Raw genomic sequence first — 21,698 nt, forward strand, 5'->3', positions numbered from 1 at the left:
TGTTTTGGACCTTCTTATTTTAATGTCTTTAAGTTTAAAAATACTTAACCCCTATTGGTTTAAGAGACATATACCATCCACCTACTCCTGAGAAAGCCCTGGGGATGTTTCCATTACTCAAATAAAAGTCACATGTATAAAGTATCATTTATAAACAATGTAAGTTCCAATAAAAAAGAATTGGAAAAAAATGTAAGTTCTGCAATCTGTTACCCCTCGTGATTCTCTATAATCCTCTTTGTCAAAGCATTCCCACGTCAACAAAAAAAAAAGAACAAACTGAACATAGGTCCTCATGCAGACAGCAAAGAGCCAGAATTTAGTATGCAACTTATTTTCCTGCAAGTATACATTTTAATAAAATAGAGATAACCTACACATATGCACAAGTATTAAAAATACAATTTTAATAAGGGAGATAAGGTTCATTTCATGTCTAACTTCATCTAAAAGATAAATTCATTAAAAGCAAAACACTCAGTGTTATATTAATACCCAAAGGATTTTTAAAAACTTACATACAGTAAAATTCACTTTTTCGAGCATAGCTCTATAGTGATTCTATGTCAAACGCATAACCATGTAATTACTATCACAATCAAGAAAAACAAGAGTTCTATCACCCCCAAAATATCTCCTTGTGCTGTCCCTTTTTTAGTAAAATCCCCCCTACCCCCAACCCTGATAATCATTAATCTATTCACCTCTATGATTCTCCCTTTTCCAGAATGTCATATAAATGGAATCATATGTATGTAGCATTTTAAATCTAGCTTCTTTCACTTAGCATAATAAGCATTACGAGAGTCACCCACATCTGTTCACATATCAACAGTTCTTTTCCTTTTTATTGCTGAATTGTATTCCATTGTATGGATATATCATATTTGTAAAGATTCACCAGCTGAAGGACATTTGGGTTGTTGCCAGCTTTTGGTGATTATGAATCCCCTGAACGATTTTTAAACTGAAGAATTAATAAGAAATATAAAAACAGAGGAATTCACACTGCTGTAAATGAAAATGTAAAACTTTTTAAATAAGGGATTTCTAGGGTAAAAAAAAAAAAAAAAGCCCAGGTTTCAGTTTTTAGGATACAAAAATGCATTTCACCTGTTCCCTCAGTTTTTAACTCACCCATGTTTGCCAGAAGGCAGATGGCAGCTTGTACATCCACTCCTGCGTATACATCTGCTAGTGAACTTACCACCGGCAAACAAAGTGTATGCACTCTAATTCTCCGCTCACCTAAACGGAGAGATGAACAAATGTCATTGCAAAATACATCAGACCAAGAAGGAAATGAACAGGTCAAAATATTATTCAAGTTCTCGTTTTGATTGGATTAAATCACCAACAGGATATCGAAATGTAAAATGACCATGTTTTAAAGAAAACTAAATACTCTCCAAATCTGAAAATACACTATGAACACATACTATATTTTGAATATAGCTGAATATTAGGTTCTGGTTTTTATTTTAATATCACTCATTCTAAATTATATTCAACACTGTAAAATGTCAGAAAACACGGAGTGTCAACTAACAAATGTAGGCCTTAAGTGGTAGGCAGAATTTTTTATTTTATGGGGCAAGAAATAATGCTAAAAATGGCATAGTGGATTTAGCATGGGTTGTTTACCAGATACCTATGATCCTGAGGATACAAGTCTTCCACAGGTCAAAGGAGATGTTATTTAAGATTCAAACATGAGCGAAAACAACAACATATATTTGATTAACTGATGCAAATCCCATTACTTCCCACTGCATGTTCATTCTTTCTCCTCATTCTCCCCAGAATGTGAAAGGATGGGAGAATTACTTCTGCAGGTTGTATTTCATCTCTCTTAACATTACCTTTGCTTGACGTATATAATAGGGCTGTCTGAAAGCACACTAAGGAAGTATCTGTCAAACTTTCTTCAATTGACAGCTGTACTGCAAATCCAGCATCAGGGTTGATGTTGGCAAGGGATAACAAGTCAGTGGAACGAACAAAGAAGTTTCCATGAAAAGTGTGCATTGAAAGACCTACGGAAGAGAACACTTGTTATAAAAGATGAAGTAACAGTAGTATCTTTACCTCAGGCTAAAGCTACTTTATAAAGTAACAGATGTCTCTGATTTTGAATCAAAAGGATAACTGGGGAGTAGGATTGGAGGTTGGTAGAGGTTCTAAAACACCAATTCAAAAGAACCAATGCAGGTTATGTACAAGATCTAACATACAAAATTGAACAAATGAAGGTTACTATAAAACTCATTTAAGAATTAACGGATCAGAATCCGTCCAGCAAACATTCACATAAAACCGAGGTAATGTAAATTGAAGACTATTTGAATGATTTTGAAGGCAAAGATCATTAATTTGACCATTTTCACGTAAGATCTTCCCTATTCCTCTAATTTTCCTTCTAAAATCATCTCCAATATGGGTTTTTTCTTAGCTTCTTCCTAATAAGGCAAAACATGACTTTTGCCCCCTTACCCAAATGACTTTAAAAATTGGGCAATGATTATTAAATAACTATATATAAATTTAAAACAGGGTATAACTATCTGGATCACACATAACGTTCTTAATGACGAATAACCACTACAGGTAGTCATAGGTAGTCAGTATATGAATTCTTATTAATTTAATTATGAAGCATAATTTTTTTATAATCTCATACCTTTAGTACACCTTATTCTCATAACAGCTTCAAATCCAATTTTTCTTGTGAGATAACGTTTTAGGTCTTTTTGTAACTTTTCTGCTTGTGAAGGATTGTGAGTATAGTGGAAAGACGGATAATAATAAACGCACCCTGCTGAGTACTTGGACATGCAAGCTTTAGAGAGAAAAACAAAAGTATTAGTTACAGAAACAATAATATCCTATTTGTCCAACAGTAGTACAGATTCTATATTATAAAGAAATCTAAGTTATAATGAGATAACCAAAGCTGTCAGAAATCTGAGAAAACACAAACATTTAAAACACATATTTAAAAAATATATGACAAGGTTTATTGTTGAGCAGAATGTCAAGGGAATCATATTTCAAAAACAAAATAGTAACAGCACTGTATATACCTATAGTGCTTTAAAGTTTACTGGTAATTTTAGATATCATCTATCTAATTCACATGTCCTTCTCCCCCAATTATTGAGAACTCTTACTGAAGAGATTAGATTTAATTTATATGCCAAAAATGTTCATGTGAACAGATAAACGCAATGATATCTCCTTACCTAGAGAAGCAAGATCAGAATACTGTGAACTTAAAAGGAACAGATCCACTGCAGTCTGCTGCCCAGAGCAATCTAAAGCGAGCTTCTTATAAAAATCAGTTGCAGGGCCAAGATGTTGTACAACCTAGGTCAACAGGTCATAAAGTAAGAGCTAGAAACCTTGAATTATGCACATATGTCTCTTATAATAAAGAAGAGGATATCCTCTCTCCCCCTAGCAAACTAGGAGTTTTTTAAAAAATGTCTAGGCAGTTGGTATAGACTTACCTATAAGAATAACAACTGCTAATATTTATAAAACAATTATGTGCCAGCACTGTTCAGTATAGTTTATATAAATTATTTAACCCTCATAATAACATACTATGTTATATACATTTTATAGATGAGGAAACTGAGGCAATAAAATGATTAAGTACCTTGACCAATTACTTACTTATTGAGTGGTGGATGCTGGCATATAAACCCAAGAAGTCTGGCTCTAGAGTGAGTGCTGTTACCATTATTACATAACGATAGGATAGCATACTAGATTAAGGAACGTTTCTCCTACTGGTATGAGGACACTTAGCTGAGAAGGTGGCACTGGAGAGAATTAAAAATGCGAGAGCCAGATTCCACCTTCTTAATCACTATGGTACATTGACCAACCAAATGTTTCAATCCTCTCAATTATAGTTCATGGTTATTACATTAAAATTTACTCAGATGTGAAGGAATATGTACACCACAGATATTTAAGCTTTTGAGTCCCAGGCAGATAGAGAATATTTCAAAAGTTAAATGAGAAAACAAAACTGTATCAAAAAATTCAGTAAACACGTAACACCGTCCAATGTTCAAAACACCTCAGTATTCCATAATGGGCTGCAATGGATCAAAGAGCTCAATACTAGCTGTGCTTGTTGATGAGTTTAAAAAAATATACTTGCCCCAATTTATTTTAAAATTAGCTTCTTTCTCAGAAACAATTTAAAAATACAATTTCTGTAAAAAGTAAAATATGGTGCTATTTTTTCTCAAGCAAGTTGGTGAAGAATATTTAATAGTGGCTAGAAGATGAGAGTCATTAAGAGTACAAGTTGATAAAAAGTAAAATACATTAGTAACTTAAAGTTTACACGCTTTGACCCAATAATTTTACTTCTAATTGTATAACTGAATGTATCCGAAAGAAAAACTGAATATATGGCTAAATATTTATGACACTATTAAAACTATTTAATTCGTACTCATAATTACTTACAATGGCATTTTCTCATACATAAGTTGAAGCCAGACAAAATTTATGTCCGGAATAAAAATGATTGTTCCAGTTAATTTATTATGTGAAATAGGGATTAAAATACGCTGATAAAATCTTCATGTAATATTCAGCCTCTTAGTCTTTTGTTTTTAATAGTTAAAATACTGCAGACAACTTTTCAATAGTTAGGAGGTAATTAATTAAATAGAGTACTTCCACATTTACTAAAATATATGTCTTAAAATAATTTTTAGGGGGCCTCAGAAAATGCTCCCAGTATACTCTCCAATGAAAACAGTCAGTTAAAAAATATAGTTTATATGTGTGATGCTCAATTATGCCTATTTGTGTTTGTTCAACTAAATGCTGTTATCTTGATAGTGAGATTATTAAGGATTTGTTTCTACTTTCCAAGTTTCATACAATGATTTGTACTACCTTTTAATTAAAAATTTTATTAGTATGAGCATTTTAAATTATAATACCTCAGATTTAGTAAGTGTGCAACAAAAAAGAGCACTGGAGTCAGAAAAGGTAGTCACATCGTTACCATTAGTTATTTAACCTTTGGCAGGATAGTTAAATCTGTTTCCTCATCTGTAAAATGAAAGGGTTGGAGTAAATGATTCCTAAACTTCTATGACTTGCAAACAAAGTAATAAGAAGAACACACTGCAACACAAAAAACAAATAATTTGAGTTTAACTTTCTTACTAGTTTTTTTTTTTTTAAGTTAATGAAGTAGAAAAGTGGTATGAATAAAAAAATTACACAATCTCTAGAGGCAGAAAACACCATCCTGAATATGACAGAGAAACATAAAATACCTTTGTGCTCGATCTCTGATTAGGATCTTCTCGGGACTGCAGAAGTCCTGCACCCAAGGAAGGTAACTGTGTCTGAAATACAGACACACGGCCACCTGTTGGAGACATTAATTTAAAGGCAGCCTGAAGCGCAGGACCAAGGGCACTGTGAGTTTCTCTTGTGTTGATGAACATATTTGGTAATGCATTCAGTAAGTCTTTTATAAGCTGGGAAAACAAAGATTAAAAAGTTGAATTACTGAGAAGGCAAGGCAATATTCTTTAAAATATCTCAGAGTGTAATTTGTGCCTCTACATTTGGGGGACTGTAAACTGAGGAGTCAATAGATACGCTACCTATATTGTCTACTGAAATGTTAATGTACCAAGTAAACGTTAAATATTTTAGTAAACAGTTGAAATAACAGAAATATTTTAACACTTTAAGAAAAAAAATCAATCTCACCTCTTTACTTTCATATAGATTCACAAGTAAGCTATCCGGTGTAGGTAGAAAAACATCTATAGGGAAAACATTTAATCAACAGATAAATCAAGTCAGAAGAATATAATATAAAAAAATCTTAGTTTTTATCAGGCCATACATGTAATGGGTACTATAATACTGCTTTAATAAATATATATATTTTCTGTATGTATTATATACATGTGTGTACTTGCATAAGAACACATACACAGGTGCAAAAAACTTAAAATCAAGTATTTTCCAGGAAACAATTATTTTTAAACAAATATCAAAGTGCACCAAATTATCCTTCCAGCATTATGAGAAAATGTATTGTCAAATAAAATTGCGTTAATTCCAAAATCTATAGTTTGAAAGACTTTTATTTTATTCACTGCTTACCATCTATATCAGATACAATCAACATTTGAGGCTGTGATAATCCTTCTTGTAAATTGTAGAAATGAATAGTGCTATCAAAGGTCACGAATCCTATTCTTGTTCGTGAATCTCCAGGAAGCCTAAAGATAAAAATGAGAATTTTAAAGTGCTCAGTGATATTTGATGAAAAAATAAAAATAAAATAGTAAACTATGTCTAAGAATAATTACATATGCCTTTTTATAGAGGACAGAAAAGTCATCTCTATCTAAACCAATATCAGAGAACACTAAGGATGAAACTTCCATCTTCAGATGAAATCACTGCCACTTTTGGTTTATACTTCAGAAAACTGAACTATATTCAAATAATCAACCAAAATTAAAAAGGTCATGATTAAAAATAAAAAGACTTCTTGCTAACCTTCCTTTGAAACATACTCTTTTAAGTGAATAATTTCTCATATTTTCAGTTCCAATATTACAAAAAATAGTATATCTTGTTTAAACATTTTAAGGGCAGAATGATGAATGGGTACTTTCCTAGAAAAGACTGAATGCAATGTAATTCAGATTTTAATGTATAAAGTTTTAAATAAAAAGCATATTGAAGAAGATCAAGACATTTTATCATTTATCTTTTAAATTTTTTCTGTTTGACAATAGTATGGTGGTTACTAGAGGGAAAAGGTGGTGGAGGGAAGGTAGAAGAGGGTAAAAGGGAGTCAAATATATGGTGACAAGGAGATTTCACTTTGGGTGGTGAACACACAACATAATATATAGATGATGTATTATAGATTTGTACACTTGAAGCCTATATAATCTTATTAACCAATGTCACCCCAATAAATGTAATAAAATTTTTAAAAAAATTTTCTGCTAGAATTCAATATTCAAAAGTCAATGCTACAGCATTACCATTGCATTGCCATCAAGCTTTTCCTTATGAATAAGATGAATGCTGCATCTTATAGAAGTGTATTTTTAAGAACCACCAACTATGTTAACTGCTGTTATGTAATTTATTGTTTTAGTAATGCCTTTAAGGTATTTTTTATTATTACAGAATGCCAAAATAGTGTGCATGAAAGCAAGAACTATTACCATTATGCAGGATCAATCAGGCTATAAGCTATAGGATATAGTCTATAAGCTAGGTCTAAAATCATTTCATGGAACAAAATGAAACACGTGGCTGTTTAGATTATCACTACTGTCAGTATATATGATATTTCTACAGACTAAACTTCTTTGAGATTTCTAAGGTCATTGAATACTGGGATCATTTATTACCCATTAAAATGCAAACGACTTACCTACCCTACCCCAAACTCAAAATACACAGAATTGAGCTGGAACTACTCCAGCATTAAATTCCACTTTCTCAGTTATTTCCATAGTCCTTTCCAAAGACATGTTACTATACTGTTGCTATCCTATTACCTCTGCTTTTCTTTACTTTCCTAAGCCTTCTATTTTCCACTGTAATCAATTCTATCTATCCATCTACATATATATATATATATATATATATATATATATATATATATATAAAAATAAAACTATTTCCCATTCCCAATTTTATCCTTTTTGTTTTGGGTAGTCTATTTAATTCACAAATAGTCACTCATCTTTGTTGGACTGGCTCCTATTTCTAGCGCTATGTCCTCATATTTTTCTAGTAAACTAATACTTCAGTCTTAAAAACTATTTATTTGCATAGGGTCTTCTATTGCCACTCACTGCTAAAGCTGTATCTGAAGTAAGCACGTGTAACTAAAAATAGGGCAAATGCTACAATCAAGGAAAAAAATATGAAAACTCTAAATTACTAACAGAAACTAAAAGCAAATCATTTAATACCTCTGGATTTCTTTTTTTTTTTTTTTTAATCTCAAAGGTCTCACTGTTATCCGTTTTATTCACAGGCCAAGACCAGTGACATGTAGACTACTACTATGGTGATGGGAACTAGTACTCAACAGAGCAGGGGCAGGGACTCTCAAACTCAAATGGAACATCAGAGAGAACCTTCTGGAATCACCATGAGTACTTCTGACAAAGTATTCATATATAACCATCCTACACCTTTGAACATGTCAAAAACCACTGCAGTAGCGAACCACCCTTACTAACAGTCTTATCTCCTGTGGGTATTGGGAGTAAAAAGGAAATGTACAAAGAATTTTGTTTTCCAGAGATTTGGAAGGTTCATTTTTAAAGCTAGTTGAGGGTCTCTTCATGACTATTATTGGTAGACACATAGGCAGATTAGAGTGAGGTACAAGCAACCTATCCAGTATTGTTTCCACTTTCACAATACAGCTCATTACTAACGTGACAAAACGAACAGCTCAGTTTATGGCTTCCTGGAAGATATTCATCACAAAATCAATTCCTTCCTTCCCTTTACTTGGCTCATTCTCTCATTAGCACCTTTAAAACTACTTTATGAAAAACAACTTGCTCAGACATAAATTATAACTAGATTTCTCTCTTTGAGATTCTTGACAGCCTGGTAAGTCAAGTTCTTTGGGCACCAGTACTGAGATCCGCTAAGTCAGAGGGATAGCTAGATGATATCCATATTCCTTACTAAGTGCTAAAACTCTCATGATTTTATGATTCAGACACTGTGTCATAAATCATAATAATCCAAGTAGCAGTACCCTTATTTAGGTGGACAGGAAGTACTCTTTTTTCCTTTTCTTTCTTTTTTATTTATTTATTTATTTTTAAATTTATTTTTTAAATTTATTGGGGTGACAATTGTTAGTAAAAGGAAGTACTCTTAATGATAAACAAAATCAAATTTAATAAAAACCAGCCCCATAAACTGCTAATAAACACTTTACATTTACACACACATACATTATGAGTAAAAACAATTCTTACTTATCCAGATTTTCTGACAGTGACTGACACAAAATTGTCAAATATCCAGCTTCCACTGCATTATGAGACACATCTAAAACAAATAAGTAAACTGCAGGTTGAGGAGGACGAAGCTGAAATAAATAAAAATAATGTAGTTTATTTAGTAGGTACAATTTATTCTTTTTATACTACTGGATACTATACATACTACTGGATATTATACTAAGTATATTATACAAAAAAAATACGCATATAGGATTGATGCTCTGTGAGTTTTATGTGCTAAGGAAAATGACATTCCTTTAACTTTTTTTCTTATAAAGCTGGTTGTGGATTAAGTATGATGAGGCAGTCATTACACAGTAATGATTAAATAGATGGGCTAAATGTTTTCCTGACAAAGTATTGGCTATCTTTCAAAGAAAAATTAAACTTATTTATTATTTAATACCAATCGCTATATCCTCCTCACTAATCCTAAACACATTTTTTTTAAAATTTATATTTTAAAACCTGACCACCATTAACTATGAAGTCACCAGGTGGTGGCTGAATCACAGTGTTAAGTGCTAAGTGGAAAGAAAGTCCTTGCAACGGTAGTCTCAGTATGTTTAGTCCTTATCTACTAGAGATATGTACTGTAGTATGAATGGGGTAAGTGATGTGATGCTGGGATTAGCATTTAATAAACTTCTCAGTGGGTGAGGGCACGAGGGACTGGAGTGGACTGGGGATACTGTAGATGAAACATATAGAGCAAAATGTTGATAATTGTTGAAGCTTAGTGATGGGTAAATGATGGCTCATTATACTATTTTCTCTACTTTGAAGTATGCTTGAAAACTACTATTATAGAAAGTTAAAATACAAGGATATACAGTCTTTAAAAAAAAAAAAAAAGTCAACCACGGATCATACAGGCCACACAGCAAAAATTAAAGATGACTTTTTGCTACATCACTCCGATTAGATTAGATTTCTAAGGAGCCAGAACAGAGCTGGGAACATAGTAAGTTGGAAACAAGGTAAGAAGTTGAGAGTAATAGTAACCAAGAAAAAGTTTACTATAGTTAATATGGAAACAGACAAGAAAATAATAGTTAAGTGGGCAGATGCTGTATTTGACACAAAGGACCATAAAAATGATAAAAATAAAGAAATGGGCCACGCATTAGAAATTTAATGCACAGTAGCTGTCCATGTTCACTTTTTCCCACCAGCAATAATTTATATTGTTGCAGAAAACAAAGATTAGAAATAAGGATACAAAGGAATTCTAAGTTATTATAAATATATTTAAAATGAGCAGATATGATAAAGAAGATGAACAGAAGTTAGGCCAGTAATTCATTTTTATAAGTAGAAAACAGAATGAAATCTTAAAGTCAGTATAATTAAAGAACAGGTAGAATTTGACGATGAACTGAAAAGAGAAAAATTAAAGTGAAGTCAATATCCACTGATCTTGATTCTCTGTACTGGGTGAACCAGTAAGATTATCTCTAAGAGCAGTTTTTGGCAAAGACATGAGTTTTTCTGTTGGATGGTCTTAAATATTAAATGGCAAAAGAATATTTATATTTATTCCATGCAAGTAATATAATCAGAATGGCAACAAATTGTAGATGTTAGTGCTCATCATAAACCATTACAACGTTTGTTAGTGATATACATGCATTCTTCTAGGAGATCAAGTAACTCTTACAAAGAGTTTTCTATTTGTTAAGTATAAACTTTTAGCATTATTTTAAAAAATTCATTCTATAGACAATTTCAAAATTTGGACAAGAATTCACTTAACAGCAAATTACAAATGACTAATACAATTGATCCCATGACTAATTTTAACACCGAATAGTTACCATGTAATCTGAAGAAGCAATGAACTCCACTGTTGAATTCTGAACTTCTGGTCGCTTATGAGGTTCTCCGTAAGATCGGGTAAGGGGGTTATACATAAATTCTTCAGGAACTAGATAAGAATTAGGAATCCAGTACAAATTTAGTAACACAATTTGTAACTAAACACACATATATATGCCTAGAAATAAACACGTCTATCACCAATATTTATGACGTTTATAATAGTTCTGTGAACATCTAATGATACAAACTAACTTCTTAAGCCCTCTCGAAAAAATATATCAGAAGAATTAAAACTTTTCTGAAATCAGTTGAAGAAACCAGAACACAGGTAACCTTGCTTTTTAGGTTTGTGTTTTATTTATTACATCTTATGACATAGAGAAAAAAAAATCAGACAGAAACACAAATTTGGTAACAATTATACTAAGAAGTCCTAAGAAATGACTAACAGGAACAACAGACACACGTGAATGCATGTGTCCACACATACTGGCAAAGGTTTACACTGAGGTGAACGAACCAAATGTACAAACAGAAGACAATCTTAACTTGTCAGGGTCACGCGTAATTAGTCTGCATGACCTCACCCATGTGACCATCACTGCTTGTTTTATGAATACTTTTCACTTTGCCCTGTCACTTTTCCTCATTATCAATTATCCTCTTTTTGCGTAACCAAAAATCAAGTGTCCCTAGCCTATATTCTCTCCATTAAAAGTGATATGAAAGATTTTAAAGCAAACGGAAGGACCAGATAATGAAAAAAAATGTCACAATGTAAAAATATTATTAAACACACTTATTTTAAAAATCTAAAACTCACCATCATTGACTCTATAGCACAAATTGCATTTCCATCTACGTTGATCAATGAAGGATACAAAAGGGTTGATATATGTTCGACAAGATCGGCACCTCACAATGGTATTTGATGTTATCACTGGTAATTGCTAGGAAGTAAAATATAGACGCTGTAGCAGAAAAAGCATTCCAGGAAAAAAATGGAACACACACTGCTGTGCTCATACTCAAAACAAGACTATAAATGTGTTTTGAAACTGAAGCATTTAATGAAATCCAGTGATGTGCTGAGCAACAGAAGTAGCTATCAAGTTTTCTCCCTCTTTTGTCATAAACCTCATATATATAAAATAACACCTTTCAGTCAAACCAAATGTAATAAAAGTTATTGGCTGACAAAAAAAGCCTAGTTGGCCAAGAAAATAATATATCCCAGAACTCATCAGCTAGACTCAATAACAGTGGGAAAGACACACACGCCACATAAAGACACCTCTGTCTTTGCTGCCTGATGGTACCTGGTGTGGACCTCAGGCACCACTCATTAGACAATCACACAATCCTGATGGGAACCACGGCCACAAGAAACCAGCCCCAAAGTGCCTTTAAAAAAATACATCTCTTTACGATTAGTCTGGGAAAGGAACTTGATATTCAATGTAAGACATTTAGAAAATACAAAAAAAGATTTCAAAATCATATATTATTCCAGTTCCTTGAATTAACCCTTGATAACATTTTAGTGTATTTCCTTCTGTTTTTTTTTGGGTCTACCTATACACAAACATTTATATCTTTGTATTAATTTTTTTTTACATATCCATTTTTTACTATACAAGTAACTCCATATCATTTGTGAAAAAATTAGGAAATACAGTTTACTAAAATAAGAAAATAAAAAACGCCTCAGAATTCTATATCCCAGAGGAAGCCATTGTTGCCAATTGAGTGTATACACTTCCAGAAGGTATCACATATGGCTTCTGTGTTTAGATTAAAATTCTCACTTACGTATATGGGAAATTAACTATCTTGGTTTACAGATAAAAGTTGTAATAGTATTACAGGTTATCAAATAGTATTTACTGAATGAATGAATGAATTCAAGATCCTTACTGCATATTATAATTATTTTATTTTCTATTCACTTTGCTCCTTTATATACATCTTAGTAGGAAAGTAAACTCCACGAGGAAGCTTACTGACCTTTGTATCCTCAGCATCTATCATGATGGGTACACAATCAGTATTTTTGGATGAATGAGAGCAAAAAAACAAAAACAAAAAAACAACTTAGTAGCAATAAGGATAGGAAACCACAGGAGTAAAAAGGTTTGAGGGAGAGATGCAGCTTATAAAGTACAAATACAATGTATCAGGATACATTTTATTTCTGAAATTTAGAAATTTTAGTTTAAATATAACATTTGCATAAAATGCCAGAACTATGAGTAAAAGTCCAGCAAGCTAGATATTAAACTAAATAGACTGTGGAAACTCAAACAAGTAATGTTTTAATTCAATAGACTTATTATTATGAAGGTTATTTGTTTAATATAGGAACAATCATACAGTTTTCCTCCCTAACTGGACATTGTTATTGGTGCTTCCTTTATGTTTAACAAAGGATTTGTAAAAAGTTTATTAACCCTGTATGGCTTTTCCAACTTCCCAAACTCCTAATCTTTCAAAATCCAGCTCAGACTTCACCACTTGTAGAAAATTTTTGGTAGGTACCCAGAGGAATTTACTGCCCAAACTACACTCACTACCTACGTACCTTATAGTGTTTGATTAGTTACATGTGTTAATTATCCTGCATTGTAATTGTTCTTACATCTTTGTCCCCTGTTAGGTAAGAATTTCTTAGGGGCAAGGTCAATAACTTAATTATCTGTATATTTACCAGTGCTAGGTTTAGGCCCTGTCACAAAGCAGGTGCTCAGAAAATGTTTGCTGAATTGAATCTGACAGAAATAATGATTTCTAACTTCAAATAAAAGAACATAAAAAGAATTCTAAGAAAATATACAATCTAAACACCTTGCACATAAGCACACATCAGTACCCACAAATATTTAAAACTATTTTACTTTACCGTTAGGTCTCTGAAGGGATGTAACAGCAATCCTAAAGGAAGCTTAGCTTTGTTCAGTAAAACCTGTGACTGTGGAATATTTGTCAAAGTACACCGAAATGAACTGCAAAAAATATAGACAACACAGACTACATTAGCTATCAGAAAAAATATCCTGAAGATAGTTGTGGTTGATAATTATAAGAACATTTAAAGGTATTAGTGAAAACCATTTGGGTATGTTCTGTAACTATAACTAGGAAGATCCAGATTAAACAGGCATGTGTGTGTGTGTGTATATATATATCCAAAAAAATGGATACACATTTTAAGGAAGAACTGTATTAAAATTGTAATACTCAATACATACCAATAACAAAAGATGAATAAAAGTCATGTGTACATTTTTTTGGTACCCCCAGTACATGTACACACACACACACAGACACACACACACACACACACACAATACATGTCGAAAGACCTAAATTACAGACTCAGCACTTTCATGGTGAAGAACAATTACTCCATTATGATTAGCATGTAGGGCATTTACAGGAGGGAATAGAAAACTTGAATGAAGAAAAGGCATACCTCTGCATCTTTAGAAATGTTCCTGCCCCTTTTTCGCCTCATCAACTCCTGAGACTCATTCAAGTTATCGCTTCTTCTGAAACCACCCTCAACCCTGATCACCAGTCAGAAGGAATGACTTTTTCTTCTGTGCTCTGAGATCTGTTTATGCTTCTATGGTATCAATTAGTCTGACTTGCTTTAGTTGGTTGTGTACCTTGCCTGTCTTTTCTACTTGAGATCAGAGATTATTTTGTCCTTATGTCACCGTCACACTATTCCTCTCAGAGAGTACGTGCTTATAACTTATTAAGTTCTAAGTTAAGGTGAGTAGACACAGAATCAAGAAAGCAGCAACCAAAATGGTAAGAAGGAGAAGTATGGGAAACCAGGAAAGGAATTTTAAGAAGAATGGTTGAAAGCATGTACAGATAGCAAGGTATGTCCTGATCCAGGCTGGTGGTGTTCCTTGAACACACCACGCTGGTTCTTGCTCTGGGACCTCCGCTGTTGCTCTCACTTCCTTCAGATCTCTACTCAAATGTTAACTCCTTCGGAAAACCTGTCCTGACTCCTCAATTAAAAACAGTCACCCTCCACCCTTACTATTCCCTACTTCACAGTAATACTCTGACATTACATTATATACTCATTGGTTTGGCCGCTCTGAGTATGTGTTCCCTAATAGGACATAGGCTGCATGAGATTGAGAGCTTTGTCCTATTTACTGCTTCATTCTCAGCACCAGAAACAGTGCCTGGCACTTAAAGCATTCAGTCAATATTTTTTGAATGACTATCTTAATAGTAGGCATAATTATTATTCCTGTTTTACAGTTAACAGTACCAAGAATTTGAGAGGTTACATAATTGGCACAAAACTTTCATAGCTACTTATCAGTGAAATCATAGTAAGAGCCTAGGTATGTCCACCTCTAAAGCCTGTACTCCTAATTACTCTGCTTTGCTATTTTGAAAAAAGTGGTACTTTCACAGACACAGACAATAGTTTTGTGGTTACCAGAGGGTAAGGGGGGGAGGGGTATGGTAAATGAGGGTAAAAGGGATCAAATATATGGTGATGGAAAGAGAACTAACTCTGGGTGGTGAACACACAATGTGATATATAGATGATGTATTACAGAATTATACACCTGAAGCCTATGTAAGTATACTAACAATTGTCACCCCAATAAACTTTAGTTAATAAAAAAAAAGAGATACTTTCACAAAAAACACCAACGTAGAAACACACACACCATTCCCTACCTGTGGACTCTCTAACAAATATACATATACTATATTCACCTACTTAGGGAACGTCTAATTCATAGGACAAGGCTATAAATGCATATATTTAGTGACCTGACAGCTGCTTACACACTCAAGACAGGCAGTTGTTCTCAATCTGGAATCAATGATTCTGCATTTTTATAGAAACGATCTTGGCACTGCCTTAGGCACTGATGGGGGATTGGTGGTAGAGTGTGGCAGAGGAAGGGGAACCCTTGGAGCAACTCCACTTTCTGTTTTCTGCATTGGAAACTAAGATTTTGGCTCAAAAAAGAGAAGCTGGTAGTTTATCAAAAAGCTAGAAATCTGTTGCCTTAAAAAAGGAAAAAACTGGCTCTAAGAAAAATACCAACTCTTAATGCAAGGAAGAAGATAATGTTGTTTTGTGAATCAGAGTTTAGTTTGTAAAGAGGAGCGACCAGGAGCACGAGGACGCCTTCTGGGTGCAGAGGTTACCCTATTAGGGGACAGAAGTACTGCAAGCAGGAAGAACAGAGAACTTTTGGTCTTGGAGGCCAAAAGTTCTGCGAGGTTAAGTAACACAGCTCATCCTCCCAGAGGGGATACACCAGGGTTTGGCGGCCACCAGATGAAGGCTGCCAGCTAAACTTCCCCATAAAGTGAGGAAATACTCAATAAAGGAAATCCAAATCTAAATTCAGCTGGATAAATCAGCCGGAAAGTAATAGTCTTCACATTCTATTACTAAGTGGAAAAAGAAAATTCACAGATAAACCATTTATCTAAACCTGTTCTTCAGATCACATAACTTTGTATCCTTTTCAAGCAAAGAAAAAGGGCATAAACTTTTAAAGATGCCACCTTATTTAAAAGACACCAGAAGTTATTACTGGTGGAAAGTGAGGGGAAAAAATTTAAGAAAAGAAAAACATAGTTAGATTTGGGTTCCTGAAACCCTTCAAATACAAAAAAAATGTCCCTAGCATTAGTTGATGGGAATGGGATGGGATGGAGACAGAGGTAGGACAGGAACAGACAACTTACACTGAATTTTACATCCATAACTTCTATACAAACTAGAATAGAAGTGTCCACATTAACAAAACTTCCAATCAAGGAATTAATATATTACTTTTACTATTTTTGAGAGATATACAGTGCTTCCGACAAAGTATATTACTTACTAAAGATTATAAAATAAATACTTACTCAGGGCTACAGTTTAATTTTTTGAGGTCTAAATTCAAATTAGGTACAGGAGCCCAAACAGGAGTCATGGGTAAAATATTCCTCTCCTGAGTGAGGTTTACAGGTCTTAGGCTTTCTGGCTGGGCAGAACTCTGAAGACTCAGTCCTCCGAGACTGGAGGACAGCTGGCTCATACCAGGATACTGCTGAGAGAGCAATTCAAAACAAAACAAATCAATGTAACAAACATGAATAAAATGTATTATACTATATACAGGATTTTAACATACAGAAAAAGAAGGTAAGAAAATTTAAATCTGGTTTGGTAATAGTAGACCAACTTAACAGGGCAGTTCAATTTAGAGCATTCTTATAAAAAAAGACCCTCAAAGCAAAAATACTGAATAAATTAAAATCTTACTAGCACGGTTAAACCTCACAAAATTTTAGCAACAATGCTTGTTTTCAACATCAAGAATTTGGTTTCTCTGAATACAGTTCAGAGTGGAAAGGCAGGATAAAATGGTTATGTTTTCAAGTTTTTTCAACTGTCAATTTTCAGAATAATGAGTTGATATCATAGAAATGTACAATGATGTTCAATGAATTTTGCCTTGCTCACTTTTCTTTCCTTCGTTGTATTTTTAGTATTATGAATTCACGGCTTTTTATTCACTTCAAGTGATTTAACGAATTATTCATTTTCATGCTCAAACTACCCAGTCTTTGGCCAGTGAGAGCGCCTTCAAGCTGGCCTCAGTGTCCTTTTGATATGGACCCATCAATCTTTGTTTCCTTGCTTTTTGGCATCACATTTTCTACTATTCCTCCTTCAGACTTCAAATTAGTCATATACCAAACAGGAAACTTGGTTCCTTTTAAATAGAAATGGTATCTAGAGACTGTAATCTGAGAATAAGAGTGTTCACTGCTAGTGTGTTATTTATTACTTCCAATTTTACAACAGGTAGAGATACAAAACATACATTTTTAAATAGAGAGGAAAAGATAAGTTCACAGTGGCATTTCCTATTCAAACTTAAAATGTTGGAGTTTTAATTTATCTTCTTTCATTTTACACCTGTATCTCTTCTCTTTTGCTGAAACTATTGATTCTTAATGATAACAACATTACTTGTTTTATCCTATAACATACTAAAATACGTTTCAAAATAGCATATTATTATAAATGTAAGGTTATTAAATTAAATGCAGTTTTTTTTAAATTCTTTGCAGTTTTTTTGTACTTAGATTATATTCCACTGAGAACATACAAAATACTGGGTTTTAAGAATAACTAAAGTAATGCTTTTCTTTGTATCAAACTGTATCAGCTTGATAAACACGTTCATTTACTTCTGTTTGCTTTTCATTTTAAGGATCGTTTTTTATCTTTTTTGACTTAATGTTTTTTTAAACAAATATAACATTTATGTAATTCTAATGCCAAAACTTTACAATAAGGTATATTCAAAGATATCTTGTTTCACTCTTGATCTCTACACCTGTATCTACTTTTATTAGTTTTAATTCTCCCATTGTTTGTTTGCAAATATAAACTAACGTATACACTGCTCTAAACTTGACCCTTTTATTAACCCCAAAAAAGTGGGGCAATAATTTTATGTCTGTATACAGATTTTCTACATCCATTTTCACAGTTACCAAGCACTCTATATATGACTGTACTGCAGAATTCCTGCTAATAAATGCAGAATCATAAATTCAGGAAAGCCACTATTTTACAACTCATATTGAAATAAATGATTCAGATAATGGTCACCTGGAACAGATGATAAACAGGTATCAATAGATGATAAAGCCAATAGGTGAAAGCTTAATAAGGAACTTCACAATGAAGGGATTAGGTGGTCAAGATATGAACCCATTAATCAATCCTCACACCACTAAAAGTGAGACAATCTGATATTATCATGAGTTAAGCAGAACCAAAATATATCCTACTTTGGTTTAAGTAAATAAATAAATGAAGTAATAACCCTGAATATAATCAAGTCATTAGATCTAAGTTCCAATCCATAGAAAATGAAATAGAGAAACAAGTAAAATGACACCACAAGAAGCAATCAAAATCAAAGGCATGAAAAAATGGACTAGAGGCTTGTGCTAAAATTAAAAAGAAAAATTAAGAGACATAAGCAAATACAATTATCTTGTTTGGATCCTGATTTGAACAAACCAACTGTTAAAAAAACAGTTCTGAAACAATCGGACAAATCTCAATGTAAACTAGACTTTAAATGACGTTTAGAAATTCTCGTTGATTTTGTTGGATATGACAGTTTGGTTCCGCAAGAAATGCTCTTTTTCCATCCCAACTCCTCTGCCCAAGATTAGCTTTTAAATCCTCAGCAAAAAAAGGTGTATGTGTGGGGTGAGGTAGGTAAAATAAGTATAGCAAAATGTTGACAGTAATTGAAGCTCGTGAAGTTAAGAGGGAAAGAAAAAAAACAACTAGATAATAAAAAGGATTCTGAATTTTCAGTAGAGCTGTAAAGGATAAGAGAAAAATAACTGCATGGCTCAATAATAGTATATCATAGAAAACCCAAAACAGACCAAACTTTATAAGAATTTAAGACATAAAATAAAGGTGGAATATTTATTCAATGAGAAAAGACAGATTTAATAAATTATAGTGAAGTTAGAGCTAACCATGTCTGGTGGAAAAATGAGATTTATTATTTATATTATGTACCAAAATAAAACCTTAAATGGATGAAAGATGCAAATTTGAAATCACAAAAGAACTAAAAAAAATACATAGCTGGAATATTTTCCTAATGTTAAGGTTAAAAAGATCTTTTAGGGGCTGGCCCAGTGGCTCAGGTGGTTGGAGCTCTGTGCTCCTAACGCCGAGGTCACCGGTTCGATTCCCACATGGGCCAGTGAGCTGTGCCCTCTACAGCTAAGATTGTGAATAACAGCTCTTTTGGAGCTGGGCTGCCCATGAGCAGCCAGAGGTAGGCGTGAGTGGCCAGCAGCCAGCGTGAGCTGCCATAGGCTGCTCTGTGCTGCCATGAGTGGCCAGCGGCCAGCTGCCAGTGAGAGCTGCTGGGAGTGGCCAACCGACAACTGGAGACTGACTGCCTCAGCCGGGAGGCGGGGGGGAGCGCAAGGCTCAAAATACAAGCATGGGCCAGGGATCTGTGTCCTATACAACTAGAATGAGAAATAACGGCTTGAACCGGAGTGGGGAGGGAGGTGAAAGAAAGAGGGGGAAAAAAAAGAAAAGATCATTTAAAGAATACAAAGGTAAAAACAAATTATCACTATATAAAATTTAAGTATTTCTCCAATGCCAAGAAAATACCATTAAAATTAAGAACAAATGTAAAGCTGGGGGGGAAATTTCAATATAGATGAGACAAAAGGTTAATATACTCATTACAGATATCTTGTACAAACCAGAAGGACTGAACAGAATGGTGAAAGAATCTAAACAGGGATGGCCTTTGGTAAGGAAACAAATGACTTAATTCTTGGCATATCAGAAGTGGGCAGTCATATACACTTTTACTGGAAATTATAAATTGGTACATTATTTCTCCATATCTGACCACCAAATACTGATCAACTACTGTTCAACATCACCATCAGGCAACTGAACTTAACATGGCCAACTCGACTCCCATTCCCAGACGATTCCTCTGTCTTCACCACTTAAATAAGTACACTACCCTTTACCCAGTTACTCTGCCAAAACCTAAGAGTTATCCTTGATGCCTTCCTTTCTTTCACCCACCACATCTGATCCAACAAATCAAATAATATCCTTTATCCATCCACTTTTCACTACCTCCTCTAATAGTACCTTAGAACAAAGTATTAGGTTGGTGCAGATGTAATTGCAGTTTCAGACAATGAATTTTAAATCATTATAACTAGGCTCAAACACATCTTTATGAATCGAAATAGGAACCATTACAATCAACACATTCTTCCCAACAAGAATTAAGTTTATTTATTCATGTAGCATAAAACTCCGTGCTTCAGAATTCAATGAACTCTTGGAAAGCATTCTCTGCATCTTGCTGGTTGTGGAAGCGTTTTCTCTGCAAAAAGTTGTCGAGATGCTTGAAGAAGTAGTAGTCGGTTGGCGAGAGAGGTCAGGTAAATAAGTGCATGAGGCAAAACTTTGCAGCCTAATTTGTTCAACTTTTTTTTTTTTTTAATTGGGGAAGGGGTACAGGACTTTATTGGGGAACAGTGTGTACTTCCAGGACTTTTTTCCAAGTCAAGCTGCTGTCCTTTCAGTCTTAGTTGTGGAGGGCGCAGCTCAGCTCCAGGTCCAGTTGCTGTTTCTAGTTGCAGGGGGCACAGCCCACCATCCCTTGTGGGAATCGAACCGGCAACCTTGTGGTTGAGAGGATGCGCTCCAACCAACTGAGCCATCCGGGAGCTCAGCGGCAGCTCAGCTCAAGGTGCCGTGTTCAATCTTAGTTGCAGGGGGCAGAGCCCACCATCCCTTGCAGGACTCGAGGAATTGAACTGGCAACCTTGTGGTTGAGAGCCCACAGGCCCATGTGGGAATTGAACCGGCAGCCTTCGAAGTCAGGAGCATGGAGCTCTAACCGCCTGAGCCACCGGGCCGGTCCCTCGTTCAACTTTTGAAGCACTGGTTGTGCGACGTGCGTTCAGGCGTTGTCGGTTGAGCATTGTCGTGGAGAAGAATTGGGACCTTTCTGTTGACCAATGCCAACTTCAGGTGTTGCAGTTTTCCGTGCAACTCATCGATGTGCTGAGCATACTTCTCAGATGTAATGGCTTCGCTGGGATTCAGAAAGCTGTAGTGGATCAGACTGTCAGCAGACCACAAACAGTGACCATGACCTTTTTCTGGTGCAAGTTTGGTTTTGGGAAGTGCTTTGGAGCTTCTTCGCTGTAGATTTTATATGA

The 21,698-nt window shown here is 34.2% G+C and overlaps 1 protein-coding gene across 4 annotated transcripts in view; it reads right to left on the reverse strand.

Moving 5' to 3' along the window:
* SEC24B (SEC24 homolog B, COPII coat complex component) overlaps nucleotides 1-21,698 on the reverse strand; it is an 83,948-nt gene that overhangs the window by 7,298 nt on the left and 54,952 nt on the right. For 2 of the 4 annotated variants that reach the window (XM_019741956.2, XM_019741954.2), the window contains 12 exons: nucleotides 16,800-16,981; nucleotides 13,786-13,888; nucleotides 11,710-11,836; nucleotides 10,883-10,992; nucleotides 9,039-9,151; nucleotides 6,163-6,281; nucleotides 5,761-5,816; nucleotides 5,316-5,522; nucleotides 3,243-3,366; nucleotides 2,681-2,839; nucleotides 1,863-2,036; nucleotides 1,138-1,248 (listed from right to left, as the gene is read on the reverse strand). In XM_019741956.2, coding sequence (XP_019597515.2) covers nucleotides 1,138-1,248; nucleotides 1,863-2,036; nucleotides 2,681-2,839; nucleotides 3,243-3,366; nucleotides 5,316-5,522; nucleotides 5,761-5,816; nucleotides 6,163-6,281; nucleotides 9,039-9,151; nucleotides 10,883-10,992; nucleotides 11,710-11,836; nucleotides 13,786-13,888; nucleotides 16,800-16,981 — 1,585 coding nt within the window. Of the gene's footprint in view, nucleotides 1-1,137; nucleotides 1,249-1,862; nucleotides 2,037-2,680; nucleotides 2,840-3,242; nucleotides 3,367-5,315; nucleotides 5,523-5,760; nucleotides 5,817-6,162; nucleotides 6,282-9,038; nucleotides 9,152-10,882; nucleotides 10,993-11,709; nucleotides 11,837-13,785; nucleotides 13,889-16,799; nucleotides 16,985-21,698 lie in introns of all 4 variants that reach the window. The other 2 variants (XM_019741955.2, XM_019741953.2) reach the window with 1 other exon arrangement.

Source organism: Rhinolophus sinicus, linkage group LG02, assembly GCF_036562045.2.
Source record: "Rhinolophus sinicus isolate RSC01 linkage group LG02, ASM3656204v1, whole genome shotgun sequence".
In the NCBI taxonomy this organism is placed as follows: Eukaryota; Metazoa; Chordata; class Mammalia; order Chiroptera; family Rhinolophidae; genus Rhinolophus; species Rhinolophus sinicus.